Source organism: Gadus chalcogrammus, chromosome 15 (assembly GCF_026213295.1).
Source record: "Gadus chalcogrammus isolate NIFS_2021 chromosome 15, NIFS_Gcha_1.0, whole genome shotgun sequence".
In the NCBI taxonomy this organism is placed as follows: Eukaryota; Metazoa; Chordata; class Actinopteri; order Gadiformes; family Gadidae; genus Gadus; species Gadus chalcogrammus.
Window position 1 is genome coordinate 14515977 of NC_079426.1, and position 15597 is coordinate 14531573.

A 15597-nucleotide genomic window follows, 5' to 3' on the forward strand; every position below is an offset into this window, starting at 1 on the left:
ATCTACCAATAAATCCCAATTGCAGTCAAAATATATGCAATATTGTTGGTTGGACTACTTCAGCGCACCTCAGCAGACATCTTACTACTATAATAGCAGGCCTGTCGCACCAGTTACTCAAGCTACAAAGGTGCGCATGTGCCAAGCAGCCTGCAGCTCACACACACTGACAGCATGCGCGAACGCATACATACACCGCAAGCACGCAAATACACACCACATACACACACCGCACACACGCACACGCGCAGGACATGGGCAGCGCCACACTCGCCGAGGTAAGAAGTTAAGTTTTTAAACATACCGGCTCCGCCATCGACACACGCGCAGGTAAGAACACACACGTGAATTTCAAATTATAAATATGTACAATTTATGTTGAAAGTATAGACCGTCGCGATTCCCATTGAAACGAATGGCGCGGCGAATAGTCTTCAAAATGAGAGCTGGTAAATCGGGAAAAATTAATTAAACTGTTATCAGACAATGAGGTTTATAGCATGTCCAACATGGTATAGACCCTAGAGTATCTGTGGTATAAAGGCTGGGGCGAATTTCGAATTATAAATATGTAGCTACAATGTATCTTTTAAATACGTCCATGGAACAGATGGCCAATGTGAATAATAGATAGGCCTACGTGTGTGGACCGCTGAAGAGGTAAAACTTTTCCATGCTCTCATCGAAGAAAATTCCACTAAATATCAGGACCTAAGAGAGAGCATGTTATCAAAAGGATACGAAAAGCCCTGGAATGTGTTTAGTTTTCCGCTCCAACCACTTGATGGAAACGCACCTAATTCAAATTTCTTTTTTGTGAAATTTCTAAAGATTTGCTTCACCTTTAGATGGAAACGTGACTACTGTCCTTATAACCCAACAAAAACATGTCAATAACACTTCTCCTTGGCCTCCCGAAATGTCTTTACACTTTGTTGCTCAAACGTAATATCACTCTCCTCCTTGAGCTTCCTGAAATGTCTTACGATATTTATATCCCCTTCCCCCCCTGCGGACTGTTTTAGTTGTTTTATTTTTCTTATGTTTTGTGTGTATGCTATGTGTGACTGTAGGCTACTGCTGCCTGTCTTGGCCAGGACACTGGAAGAGATGTTTAATCTCAATGGTGATTATTATTTTCAACTAACCAATAGTAGTTGCCTTGCATTTTAAAATGTCAATGCCCCTTTCAGCCCTGATTTACAGTAAAAGCTATTTAATAATTGACTTGCATGCATAGTAACTTTCCATTGAACAATTTCCCCTGTTACCATAAGTTGAATAATTGTATAATGTGATTAAATGCTCACACACTAGCTGCTTCAGACACACGTGTTAGTCCTGATATTCTTCTGATGGGCTGTATGTGTGAACAACATATCCTGACATTTGTACCCTGAAAATCACCTGAATAATATTACCCCTGAGAAAGTATTTTCTCTGTAGGAAATGTAAATAACCCTATATGTGAATAAGGAGTAGAAAGTCGGAATCTCTCACACCACTTCAGTTGGCGTGTTGATGACGTTTCTGCATGTCCTTGAGTGGCCCCCTAAATGATAATCAGTAAAAAATATTTAAATGTTGGCAATGCTTTTAAGAGTCATTTATGGTGAACGGATTTTATACGTTGTAACATTATAGGCAAAATGTTATTATATTATGCGCTCAGAAATTTGTTACGTTATCGACTGGGGTTACCACATTATTGCTATGGGTTTAATTGGAACTACAGGTTGAGTGTGCGCAATGCACTTGCAAAAACTCTAGTTTAAGATAATGTTATATAAGGGGACACATTCAAAGAAAAGTAAATCTACACTTGTATTGTTTGCATTGCTGTCTGGGTATTGAAAGCATGTTTAGTATATGGGACACCTCAGCATCATTGAATAAAATATAGCAGAATTTACCGTTTTGATATGAAGGCCGAAACTCGATGCCATAAGATTCTGTCCTCATTCAACAACTTCATTAGAAATAGCTCATATTCAATCATAAGCAGATATTTTCTCAATTACATGTATCCATGGAAGCCAGTTCAGCTTAAGGTCAGTTCAGGATTGGCTCTGCTAGACTTCATTTGTAAACGCTCCAAAAGCCTCCTTTGAACACTATTTTTCTAATGATTTATTTGAATGTACATTTTCAATTGCATGTTCACCAGCTCTGAAATGTGACAGAGAAAACATCTCTCTCTCTCTCTCTCTCTCTCTCTCTCTCTCTCTCTCTCTCTCTCTCTCTCTCTCTCTCTCTCTCTCTCTCTCTCTCTCTCTCTCTCTCTCTCTCTCTCTCTCTCTCTCTCTCTCTCTCTCTCTCTCTCTCTCTCTCTCTCTCTCTCTCTCTCTCCTACTACTTTGAAAAACACTTGCAATTCTGTAAGTGAGCGTCTTATATAATGTAAACAGAGAACAATGTTTAAAACACACTTTAAAAAATTCATGCTCACTAAAATTTCAACTAAATTATCACCAACATCAAGCTCTGTTCGTGTAGCATGAAACAAATTATAAAAATATACACTTTAATGTATAATGTAATCTCCTGAGAAAACGGGGCCACAGCCAACCCACTGTTATCCACCCCGTGTTTTAACATCGGAAATAAAACTGAACCTCAATGCATCTTTCTATTAAAGCAGTCGTTCCTGAGAAAAAGGCATGCATGTGAACACACAGATTGAGGTACACTGGGTCACGCTTTACATAGAGAACATTTGCATTACGGTCTCACCGTTTGAACATTTACTTCAAGCCAATCCCTCAGGGCAGTTTACCGCCGTGTTGAATAAACTTTGTCATTGTTCTGACAGGAGCCTCTCGGAATCGTGGGATATTAAGCAACAGCAACAACAACGGACGAATACCAAATATAGAACGCACACACACACAAAGCAGAATCCCGCTTTGTTGGACGGCGCTCCTGAATAATGTTTGGGAAATGAGTCAACCTCTGGCGTCATTGTGAGGAGGATTTTTCTTATTCCTGCCCCTCCCTGCGGTCATTACAGCCCAGTGTCGACAGGGATGATTAAACCCAATGTATTTCATTCATCCTCCTCCTCCACTGAGGTATGTCCAGCAGGAGTACGTTGTCACGGTTACCGGACGTGTCGTTTAGAGTGTTTAAAGCAGTGGCCTGGCTGACACAGTTTCAGCGTCGTAGTTTCCTTCACTGACAACCGCAAATGTTAAGAAAAGCTTTTATATCTTGCTCCCAATGATTTGTTGTTTTTCTACACCAATTTCCTCACAAATATACCATCATACAAGCCCTTTACAGTTCGACCTCCAGATCCACCTTCTCTCTAGCTTGCATTCTCCACCTCCCCGAGTCTCTCTCTTTGTTTCACTCTCTCTCGCCCCTTTCTCCTCCTTCTCCGGCAGCAGATCTCCTTCCAAGGAAAACAAACCACAGAGTCGAGGTTTAATCCTCTGGTTGAGCCCTAAATAGAAACTTCCTCCGCACCGTCCAAGTATCAGCTTCAGTGTGTGGAACGTAACCGCAGTCTTCCTAGAATTAAACAGAAATAACTCACAGGTAGCGACAGACGGACAGACAGACAGACAGACAGACGGACGGACGGACGGACGGACGGACGGACGGACGGACGGACGGACGGACGGACGGACGGACGGACGGACAGACAGAGAGACAGACAGAGAGACAGACAGACAGACAGACTTCCAAGTGGCCGACAGACAGAAAATGTTCCCTGGTGGAGAAACAGGTCACAACAGGGACGGTGACTCTCTCCTTCTCTGCGTGAACATGGGCCAGCAGTCTAAATGCTGGGCACCTCCCCTCCTATGCTCTTCACCCCCCCCCCCCCATCCCAGCCTTACAATGGGGAAAACAAACAACAACAAAGAGGTGAATAGGCCTGAATAGAGAGATCAGCAGCAGCAGCAGCAGCAGCAGCAGGCCACACACCCCCCCCGCCTCTCTCTCCCTCCCAGTGAAACCCCAAACCCAGACAAAACAAGAGGAAGAGGTCCAGACCCTTGGTCAACAACAAGTACTATTAGTAGTAGTATTAGTATGGGTAATTACTTTCTTTGTGCAGCAGTTATTGGCTTCGCCCCGAATGAAACTAGCGTTCAGAGATAGAGACAGAGACAAAGACAGGGACAGAGAGCCAGAAAGAAAGAGAGACAGAGAAAGAGAGATAATCAGTGCGAGAGAGAGAGGGAATCAGGTAGAGAGAGAAATAGTCCGCTAACGAGAGCGTCTGAGAGAGAGAGTCCAACTGTTGGAGTCAAAGAGAGAGAGAGAGAGAGAATCAAAAAAGAGAGGGAGGGTCAGAAGGGAGCGAGAGACATCCGCACCCAGCCGGCGTGGAGGTAGGAGCTGACCTACATCCTCTCCACCAACACTGAGCCATTGTGGAGGGCTTCCCGGAGGACCTATTGGGAACATTCACGCTTGCGCACTATTTAACAATTTGTTTTGCATAATGCTGCTTACGAGACGGTGGCCCTCTGATCCGTCGCTCTCTGTTTCCAACAGCCCGCAGATCGGGCCCTGTCTCCACAGATACACGCACACATATACACAAGGGGAAAGTGTCTTTCTTAAAGCCATGTGATGTTTTGTTTGAAAGAGCTCCCTGGAAAACTATTCATGGCTGAATATAACAAATAGGGCTTTGAAGGAAAAGGGTTAGGGTGTTTGCTCTTTTTTCATATTTGGTAGCTGCTGTCCCCATGGAAACAACAAAAGGAAGAATGTTTCCGCCGGCTGTCATGTCATGTCCGGTGGATTCAGCGGGAATCACACACACGTGCACACCCGTACGAAACTGCACACCCGTACGAAACTTCACGCATGCGCGCACACACACACACACACACACACACACACACACACACACACACACACACACACACACACACACACACACACACACACACACACACACACACACACACACACACACACACACACTCTTGTATTAAATCATGTGCAGTGACAAAGGCAGCAAGGCATTATTTTTGGATAGAAGGACACCTCTCCCCACTACACACGAGCCAAGCAGGAGTCATATCAATAACCTTCTACCACGCCACTCTATGTGATGAATTGATCCCGGGAAACACTGCAGGACCACTAGTTCACTCTGCTCGCTCGCCAAGACATTTAACATTAAATATTACTCAACACAATCATCCCTCATTATAGAAATAGCCATGTCTATATATATTGTACGTTCGTAGGTCGTCCCTCTCTCCTTTTCTCTTTTTTTGTGACCAGGTGAAACTGCTGGCAAATAAGCTGATGAACTTGAAGGCAAAACCTGTGGATGTTATCGAATTGGGTCGCCATGGCAACAGATGCTGCCGACGATCATGAGGGCCATCACTGACTGAATATTTCAGGCAGAAGTTATGCACCATTGGAGAAAAAAAAAGGTGATGGATTAAAAACACTTTGATTTCATTTTAGAATGATGCTGCCCCTGAAGTTGATCATTTGAGATAACATAGTAAATCCTAGAGATGGTCAGCAAATGGCATAACCTACTATATTGGATATTGGATAATATTTATTTCTTCACATCTAATATAGAAGACACTTAATGTGTTCTTCAAACCATCACTCTACCCAGTAGCCTTAGAGGAGAAAGATCTGAGGTGCATGAGAAGTGAAGGGGAAAACACACTTCCCTTTGCTTCACTAGCGTATCCAAAATGGGATCTTTCGTTTTGCCCGGGATTAGCCTGATTAAAAATGAAACGGATAACCAGAGATACCTCTTAGCACGCTACCAGGCTCTCAAATGTTTGATTAATGAAACATGATCTAGCACTGGTCTGAGCCTTGCCTCTGGCCTTGCTAATGCTAGGAGTTTTGACCTGTCTCCTGAACTCATTAAGGGCGTTTTGTGTGGGTGTGTGTGTGCGTCTATGCGCATGTGTTTCTTCTGGCCCACACGCTGCATTTCAATCGGGGTGCTGTCCTCTTCGCTACCTCCTCTCCGGGGGTATCGCCTCTTTCTGGTGCCAACAGGAAACAGTGGCAGCAGCAAGACGACGTGGGATGCCACTGCACCTCCGAGAATAGGAGTCAAGCACATTGCGCGAATACCCACAGTCTTGCGCGCGTGTGCATGCACAGACACACGCAAACGCACACACTTTCGTGCACGCACAAACACGCACGCACACATGCAGCCGCGAGCGCCGTTTCATGTGTGGGTCAGACGCCCGTGCTCACGGGCGAACGCTTGTTAAAAACCTCACAAAAAAATAAATAAAAAAGGTATCTTTCACACGTCTCACCTTCAGAAGGGGGAGCAATAAGCGTTATCACTGAGCGCTTACAGCGCCCGGCGAGCGAACCCATTCAAACAGGGGGGGGACGAGAGGCAGGAGGGGGGAGGAGAGGGAGGAGGGGGGTGAGGAGGCTTCATGCCACAGGGCTAAATCCTGTTTATCTTTCCTCTCCGACAGGCCGTGAAAAAAGGGGCGACGCTGATTGGCTGCCGAGGACAAGCCTTGCAAGGTGAACGGGAATCTGCACACTGCTCGTAACTATGCAGCGCTCGCCTCCGCCAAAATAATTCCCAATAAGGGGAGTCAGCCCCGCGTTCTGAGTCACTGCTGACAGCACCAGCCCGCCTCTCCAGGCCGCTGTGTCTAGCACTATTAGTGGTACTGAGGGTAACAGTGGTACCAGGGGTACTGGGGTACTAGTGATACTGGGGGTACTAGGGGTACTGGGTTCACTAGTGGTACTAGGGGTACTGGTTGTGCTAGTGGTAATAGGGGTAGTGGGGGTAGTAGTGGCATAAGGGGTTTTAGGGGTACTGGGGTACCAGTTGCAGTGGGGGTACTAGTGGAACTGGGGGTACTATAGTAGTGGGTACCAGTACTAGTGGTACCCACTCACCCCCAGTACTAGTGAGTACTAGGGGTACTGTTGGTGTTAGTGGTACTAGGGGTAATGATGGTACTGGGAGTACGAGTGGGGCAAGGGGTGCTGGAGGTATTAGTGGTACTGGGGGTAATAGTGGGTACTGGGGGTACTAGTGGCACTAGGGGTACTGGGGGTACTTGTTGTAGCTGGGGGTTGTACTGTTGGTACTATTGGGTAGTAGGGGCCGTAGAGGGTACTCTGTATACCAGAGGTTTTAGAGGTACCATGTGTAACACCCATGAGGCCCACTAGATGTGCGTTTAACACCAGGGGTATTGGGGTACCATGTAACCAAGACACTCTAGGGGCACTAGGTGTATCCGATTCCGAGGTACTAGGGATATAAGAGGTAGTAGGGGTACTATGTGTACCAGACACACTATGGCCACAAGTTGTACCCGGGGTATTAGGGGTATTAGGGGTACACCGTGTACCAGACACACCAGGGCCACTTGGGGCACTGCCCTGGCGCTGCAGTCATTCAAACAGCGCCAGGGCAGTGGCGCACTGTAACAAACAGCACACTGTAAATCCCAGTGCGGTAAACAACAACAACTAATCGACACACTCTTGTGTCCACGTTGAAACCAATGGCCGGTTTTATCTGTGAAATGTATGCGTGGCTCGTTGTGTATGGTCCCGACGCTTGCCAAGTCAACCGCGATACGAGAGGCGTCGCTGGACCTGTTGACACTGAGAGACATATTTCTGTCCCCACTCATCATCAATGTTTATGTTTGCGAGGAAGACGAGGGAGCAAGCAGCAGCTAAACTAATCAACACCCATGCTCTCCTTCCTCCGAGGCCGGGCTGATGGGAGTCCTGCATCTAATAACGACATTGCATGCGCTCGCACGCGCGCACACACACACACACACACACACACACACACACACACACACACACACACACACACACACACACACACACACACACACACACACACACACACACACACACACACACACACACACACACACACACACACAAAATACCCACACACAAAATACCCACACATATACTGTAGGGTCTAGACACAAATAAAGCACACCGGCACATAAAAACAAAAGTAAACACCCCCACAAATAAACTACACACACATATACACACAAACAAAACGCACAGGCAGATAAAAGCAAAAGCAAACAGACGCACATAAAGCACAAATAAAACCGACACATGAACATTAAAACAAAGCACAAACATTAACGTAATCACAAATAAAACACACCCATGCGCACAAATAAAACAAACACACTCAGGCAAAAAATTAAAACACAGATGCATGCACACAAATAGACTAGGATATGGATACATCTGAAAAAAAAATAGACATACATTAAAATGAACACAGAGTCAAACCTGCACACACACGCACGCACGCACACACACACACACACACACACACACACACACGCACGCACGCACACACACACACACACACACACACACACACACACACACACACACACACACACACACACACACACACACACACACACACACACACACACACACACACACACACACACACACACACACACACACACACACAAGCGCGCGCACAAAAAACAAAGCAGGAAGAGAGTTCTGTCCTTTAGGCGTGTGAACGGCTGCGGCGCCACATTACGGTCGCAATTATGATTCAGCATCTGTTCCGCCTAGCGCAGGCAGGCCCCGCACTGGGCACTAGGGGTCCAGACCGGACCACCCTTGGGGGCGGGGGGGGGGATGATGGGAGAAGGTGGTGCGGAGGGGGGGGGGGGGGGGGGGGGGGGAGCGCGTGAGATTACGCCAGGGGTGGTGGCGAGCTGCCAAGCCAATTCTGTCCTGTCCTTTCAGATCGGAATCAAGGGCGCCAATAACGCTAAGCTAAATCACAACAGACGCCTCCTGGAGATGGAGCGACAGCTTGAGGAGGAAGTGGAGGAGGAGGAAGAGGAAGAGGAAGAGGGAGAGGAGGCAAGGAAAAGGAAGAGGAGGAGGAAAAGGAAGAGGGAGAGGCAGAGGGAAAGGAAGAGGAGCAGGAAGACCAGACAGCAGAGAGACATGATAAAACATGGATGAGTAATGAGAGAGAAACTGAGGGAAACCGGGAAAGACACAGAGCCAGAGAGAAAGAGAGAGACAGGGAGAGATTGATTGTTTTCGTGTGTAAGTGTCTGCTTGCGTGCTTGCGTGCGTGCGTGCACGTGCGCGTGTGAACATGATGCAGGGTCGCCCTGATCCATGTTAGCACCCATTGTCCACCTTTATACGTGCATTTCTTTATGTGTCCAAACACGCCATTCACGGATGTACGCGATCCACGCGTTTACATCAAAACGCATGGATTGTAGATCCCCCCCCCCCGCTCTGCTCCCCTATACCTGGTGAGCAGGCAGCAGTCGTGCAGCAGCGTGTCCTCCAGGTAGATGGCGCGCTCCTCGTGCGTGGCCACGGCGCGCCCGTTGTGGCTCCAGTGCAGCTGAGCCGAGGGCTCCAGGTAGGAGGCGGTGCACTGCAGGGGCAGCCGGTCGCCCCGGAACACCAGCTGCCTCTGGGAGGGGATCAGCTGGAAGAGGGGCAGCTCCAGGGCCCCGTCTAGAGAGAGGGGAAGAGGGGGAGAGGGGGAGAGAGGAAGGGGTCAATTTGAGAAGCGTAAGGAGGGAGGGGGTGGATCATAAACATACAGGGGGAAATTACTCCTGCAGAGTCGTTAAAGTTGTTTTCAAGAAATAACACATTGTAAGTGTTAGACCGCATCCAGTGCAGTGTTAACACAGTCGCGGACACAATTCACTTACTATTTACCCATTTTACCAATGAGTCTCTTCTATAAAAGCAAATTAATTATTATTACTCTTCTAGGGCCATAATAACGGTTTGACCTATCTCAGGGATCAGCTTGCTAAAGGATGCCTATTGGTAGGATGCAGACATTTGGGAACAAACTCAGACCATTGCTGTGACCAGTCCAAACTCCTAGCTACAGCATTACCGTGCACCACACTGTCCTTCTTTAAACCTATGTGGTGCAGCATCAATACAGGTTGATTAAAAAAGGGTTGCCCACTGCTATTTAGTCTGAAAAGCACGACAATCCGATCACAGGTATTCACTGGAGGCCTGTGTTAATGCCGGGTGTGACCGAAATCCCTCCTCAGATCACAGGCCATTGATCCATTGAGTGAGAGACGGAGGGAGAGAAAGAGAGAGTGGATTACACATGCTATACCCCCGGGTGGATCCGGATGTAGTCACACCGGGGGTGTCTGGCTGTGAAGAAGTGCGTCATAATCAGCACTTAGATCACGATAGAGCCGGTGGTGTTGTTGGCATGTTCAAACACAAGGAGGGAGATCATAATCATGCTCTTCACATGCATGTCCTGACACACCCACCCACCCACAATCACAAACACAATCTCTTCCATAGTATACAAGTGTACCAATCCATACACATATCCATCGATGCGTGTGTAATTGCAGATACACACACACACACACGCACACACCCACACTCTCTCTTTAAAACATGCATATTAAGTTGACCCACACAAATAAGTGGACAGACACACACACACACACACACACACACACACACACACACACACAGACCGACTTTGCCAAACAAACAAGCGCACAGACGTTCAAGGTCACACCACCCCCCCTACTGTTAGCAGCATGTTGCTGCGGAGGCTGCTGCTTGTGAGATGAACAGCGGCTGATAAAGGAGAGTGTAGCCTTGGGCGCTCCTCCACCCTCTCCTTGACTCCTGGGGAACGTGTTCACAATGGGCGCCTACGCCACCGCCGCCACCGCCGCCAGTCTCTACAAGCAGCTAGCTGATAGGATTACCCAGCGCTCGCCAAGGACCCAGACTACCCCCCCCCCCCTTCACTGAGGCCTTCATCCCCCTAGACCACATCACATACAAACAGAGCCACTGGCTGGTACACCAAGGAGGGGAATACACTGGTGGTGCACGCTTGGTGGTGGTGGAGGTAATCAGAGCTGGAGGTAGTCATGGTGGTGTCGGAGGTTAAGGGGGGTTTTGTAAGAGTTGGTAACGGTGGTGCTGGTCTTGATAGTGGTGGTGGTTTTAAAGATGGTGGTGTTGTTAGAGGTGGTTGTAAGCGTTGGATGGTGGTGGTGTTAGATGTGGTAGTAGTGTTGGTGGTATAAGAGGTGATATTAGGGGTGGTGTTAAAGGTGGTATTGGCGATGGTAATCGTCGGATGGTGGTGGGGTTAGAGGTGGTGGTGGTGGTGGTGTTAGATCTGGTAGTGGTGGGGGCGGTGGTGGTGTAAGAGTTGGGGGTGGTGTTAATCACCGGAAGGGAGTGGTGTTAGAGGTTCTAGTGGTGGTGTTAAGAGGTGCTCGTGGTAGTGGTGCCAGGTTGAGTATTTGAATAACTGTTGAAGTCGGTGTCATGGCATACTTGAGACACAAGCATCCTTGTTTCCAGTATCCTCGTTTCCAGCTCCCATTCAAAGTGGATCTCTGCCGGCAGCGTTTTCTGCTCATGAATTTATTGGTGTGAACGTACGTTCAGCCACACTGACCGTCCAGTACACTCTGGCCCAAGCAGAGAACCGGAGATACAACAAAAACATAATCCAATGCACCATCACGTTACATTGATACAAATATGGATTCTTTGCTGACGGCCCCTCCTGAAGCTGTTCCAACGACCAACGCCTTCACCGCACCGTGTCCACCTCATGTGCTGCTGCGCCTGCTGCAGCCATCACACCATTTCCATGGAAACAGCTCACTATCTCCATGATATCTCTGTATTGTCTGATCTGACGCAGACAAGAGTGGGTGATGCCGGACTCGACTTGACGTGGGAGGGGGAGGTGAGGAGAGGAGGTCTGCGACCAAATGTAATCTTTACTGAAAAGCCCAAGCCTGAAGCCCACAGCGCACGGATCACCACTGACGCCTCGTATTGGTAGCGCTAACCCAAAATTAAACATGGAGTCATATTGTTTTTCACCTCGATTTCCACTCTCGCTTGTGACACTTTGGAGGTACGAGGGAGCCCTGAGGAGGCGGAGCCGAAAGGTTTGGGCCGGCCAATCGGGTGGCGCTTGAGCCATGTAAGCGGATCGGTCTCGACACGAGTGGAAGGCCGGAGCGTGCCACCTGATCGCCAATGGCGTACTGCAGACACAAATCACACTGCGAACAGGAGCGGGGGAGTCAGAATGTGAAGGGGCTGTGTATGTTCACTCGATGTGTGTAGGACTCAGGTCCGTTTGAGGTCGAAAATGTAAAACCATGGTAACGGTGCGTCCCGACAGGGACGCGTCCTTGGGGGGGCTCCGGAGCTGCCCTCTTACATTGGAACCGACACCAATGACCTAGAACCTCTGGACAGCTCCGACCCCGTGTTACACAAACACACACACAAACACACAAACACACACTTTCTTTTCATTGAGTGTCGGGGGGGGGGGGGGGGGGTCCACGGGTGTCGAGACTCGGGCCGCGTCTGCTGGGGCGTCCAGCACAGGTCAGAGGAGTTGCTGGCGGCTGCCCCGACGGGGGGCCGACACCATTCAGAGCTCCTCTCCCCGGCCGCGGCTCTGAGCCTGTTGGAGCCTGCCACACCCTGCTGGGGCTGGAGCAGCTACGGGTGAGCAGCGGATAGGAGCTGTTCCTAGAGGTGACAAGTGGGATCAATCGTTGAGTTTATGTGCAGGATGTGTGTGTGTGTGTGTGTGTGTGTGTGTGTGTGTGTGTGTGTGTGTGTGTGTGTGTGTGTGTGTGTGTGTGTGTGTGTGTGTGTGTGTGTGTGTGTGTGTGTGTGTGTGTGTGTGTGTGTGTGTGTGTGTGTGTGTGGGCGTGTGTGTGTGTGTGTGTGTGTGTGTGTGTGTGTGTGTGTGTGTGTGTGTGTGTCTTGCTTCCAGGCTGTGTTGTGTAGCAGCCAGCAGGAGTCAGGCTAATGAAACTGACCTCTATCGAAGACGAGACAATACAGTCAGTGAGGCAACACAACACTGGATAGCCGAGGCACGCACACCCACCCACCCACACACACACACACCCACACCCACACACACACACACACACACCAAACTAGGCCACTGAACTTCAGGGCTAGTGTTCATTACTTTTTAGGCAGCACAGCTGTCAGTATTTGTCAGTATTAGACTTCTATCAGTACATGACTGCTGATAGCAGTGTTTCATATTGAAACCCTTCACTTGTTTAGACAATAATTGAGAGTTCTGCCCTCAAGATGTCAAGCTTCCCTAAAATAAGTCGGCTAAATTAGTTACAAAAAATCCTACGAAATACAGCTAAATAGTTGTCCAGTAAGAAATTAAAATTTCACCGGATTTGGTTATTAAAAGGTGTGACGGAATATGTGTTTAACAAAAAACAAACAGGTACGATTGGGCTCCAATCCCGAGTACAGACATCGTTTTGCATCCTTTATTAATATCCTCAGATAAATCTGCATCTCAGGGCTATCTTCACACAACCTCTTCTTTAGATCACGTGTCCTGACCCTGGCCCTCAAACCAGCTCGCTCTTGATGAGCAGGACTCAGCCTCGCGGTTCATCTCCAGGAGGAACACAAATAAATACAAAGGGAGCGAGAGACCAAGCTTCAAAGTGACATGACACGCAGCGAGCAAGAGAGGGGGGAGGGGGAGGGGGAGAGCTGTACTTTGAGAATCATGAAACCAGCGCACCTATACAGAGGCACCCAGGAGGCACGCGTCTTATCCTCTTACGTGTGATACTCCCCAGCGAGGAGGCTGTTGCACCACCATGTCATCATGCAGTAAATATCAACTCACAGACAGAGAGATAGCAGGGGAGAGGGATCGACAGGCAGAGAGAGAGAGAGAGAGAGAGAGAGAGAGAGAGAGAGAGAGAGAGAGAGAGAGAGAGAGAGAGAGAGAGAGAGAGAGAGAGAGGGTCTGGGTTTTGATGCAAAGTTTGAATCAAAGCCACGCAGCAGAGCCTAGTTAGTTGAGCAAAACAGCCGACGGCCTAAAGTCCTACAACAGGAAGCACCTGATCGCGGTCTAAAGGAAGTAGCAGATCCCCCAAACCCCCCCCCTTTCGGCTCCCCGTCATTTACAAGTGGTACCTGACCTGCATCCCTAGAACGGGTCTCAATGGCTGAAATTCGAGCCCACCCTCCGAATCCCTGAAGGCCGCCCCCCGCCACCCTCACCAAACATCTGCTCCCCATCACCTTAAGCTAGAGCGCAGACTACCTCAACCCTGGATGAAGCTGAATGGACTGTACAAACGTCTGGCAGAGGAACCTCAGGTGCAGAGTAACACTGTTACTTCCCCAGGAATGCCTCCAATGTTTTCGAGACATGGCTGTACGGTTGCAGATTTTGTAGCATATGGTTTTTAACACAGCAGTTGGACACGGCTGTAGAGTCTGCCCCCGTGTGTGTGTGTGTGTGTGTGTGTGTGTGTGTGTGTGTGTGTGTGTGTGTGTGTGTGTGTGTGTGTGTGTGTGTGTGTGTGTGTGTGTGTGTGTGTGTGTGTGTGTGTGTGTGTGTGTGTGTGTGTGTGTGTGCGTGTGTGTGTGTCATAATTGTAACGCTCTAATCCCATAATGGACCCGCGGAGCGCAGGGGGGAGTGTACCCCGTCCGGCCCCCAGACAGGCAGTGGTCTCCCTTTGCGGTGGTCTGCTTAGAAAGACCCCTGTGATAGCCCTCTGCATTGAGCTCGGAGTGTCAGTGAAATAAGCACACTCGGAGTCGGATTACGCGCACACACATATGCTGGAAAAGAAGAGTGGATTTTTGGGTGCATGGCAGCTTGAGTGATGAAGGATTGTGGAGGATCAGGCCAATCTTTGATAAAACAACAGTTGTAAGGTTCAGCAAATTACTACAAATCTAATTTAAATCCAAGGTGTATGCTTCTCAAGCAAGACGTTTTTCTCCCTGAATCCCATTTTCATGCCGCTGTTTCACATAGTGTCTGTGCAGCAGTATCATACATTGTGTCTGCGAGCTGCATCAACACAGACATATTCAGCTATATCAATAGAATAGAATACTCATAGACGCAACAGATATGTGTACTTAGGTATGCACACGCACACACACATACACAAGCACACACACACACACACAAACGCACAAACACATGCACACGTACACATACTCACACACAGTTTGAGTATGTGTGTACTAACTTTATCACACACACACATACTCACACACAGTTTGAGTATGTGTGTACTAACTTTATCACACACACACATACTCACACACAGTGTGTGTTTTCCCATTCAGTAGCCATATCCCTGGTGTAAGGCATGCAGGGAGTGGCCCGGATACTGTCTCATACAAGATACAATTCACCCATAGATGACAACGCGCAGAAGGGAGACTGAACCAATGAGGGGAGCGAGAGAGGGCAAGGGAGAGAGGGAGAGGGAGAAATGTTGCCAAAGAACAAGAATATTTCACCAAAAAAGGGCAGTTTCAGCTCAGAAACCTTCTCCATTGAATCACATACATTTGGGAGTCGGTGTGAAAAATGTACCATTTATGTACGATGGAATAGTTAACTTGGTTGAATATACAGGCTCATAAGTTGCCGGAATCTCGGAGGGTAGCCCCTTCAAGCCTGGATTAAAGAGTCTAACCTTTGTCCAGTGGCCGTTGTCTAAACATAGAGGTGTGCATAGGATAAAGACA

The 15597-nt window shown here is 48.3% G+C and overlaps 1 protein-coding gene across 1 annotated transcript in view; it reads right to left on the reverse strand.

Moving 5' to 3' along the window:
• Window positions 1-15597, reverse strand: part of LOC130404203 (adhesion G protein-coupled receptor A3-like) — a 233700-nt gene that overhangs the window by 88836 nt on the left and 129267 nt on the right. Inside the window, 1 exon segment of the mRNA XM_056608847.1 lies at window positions 9288-9501. Within this exon segment, the coding sequence (XP_056464822.1) occupies window positions 9288-9501 (214 nt within the window).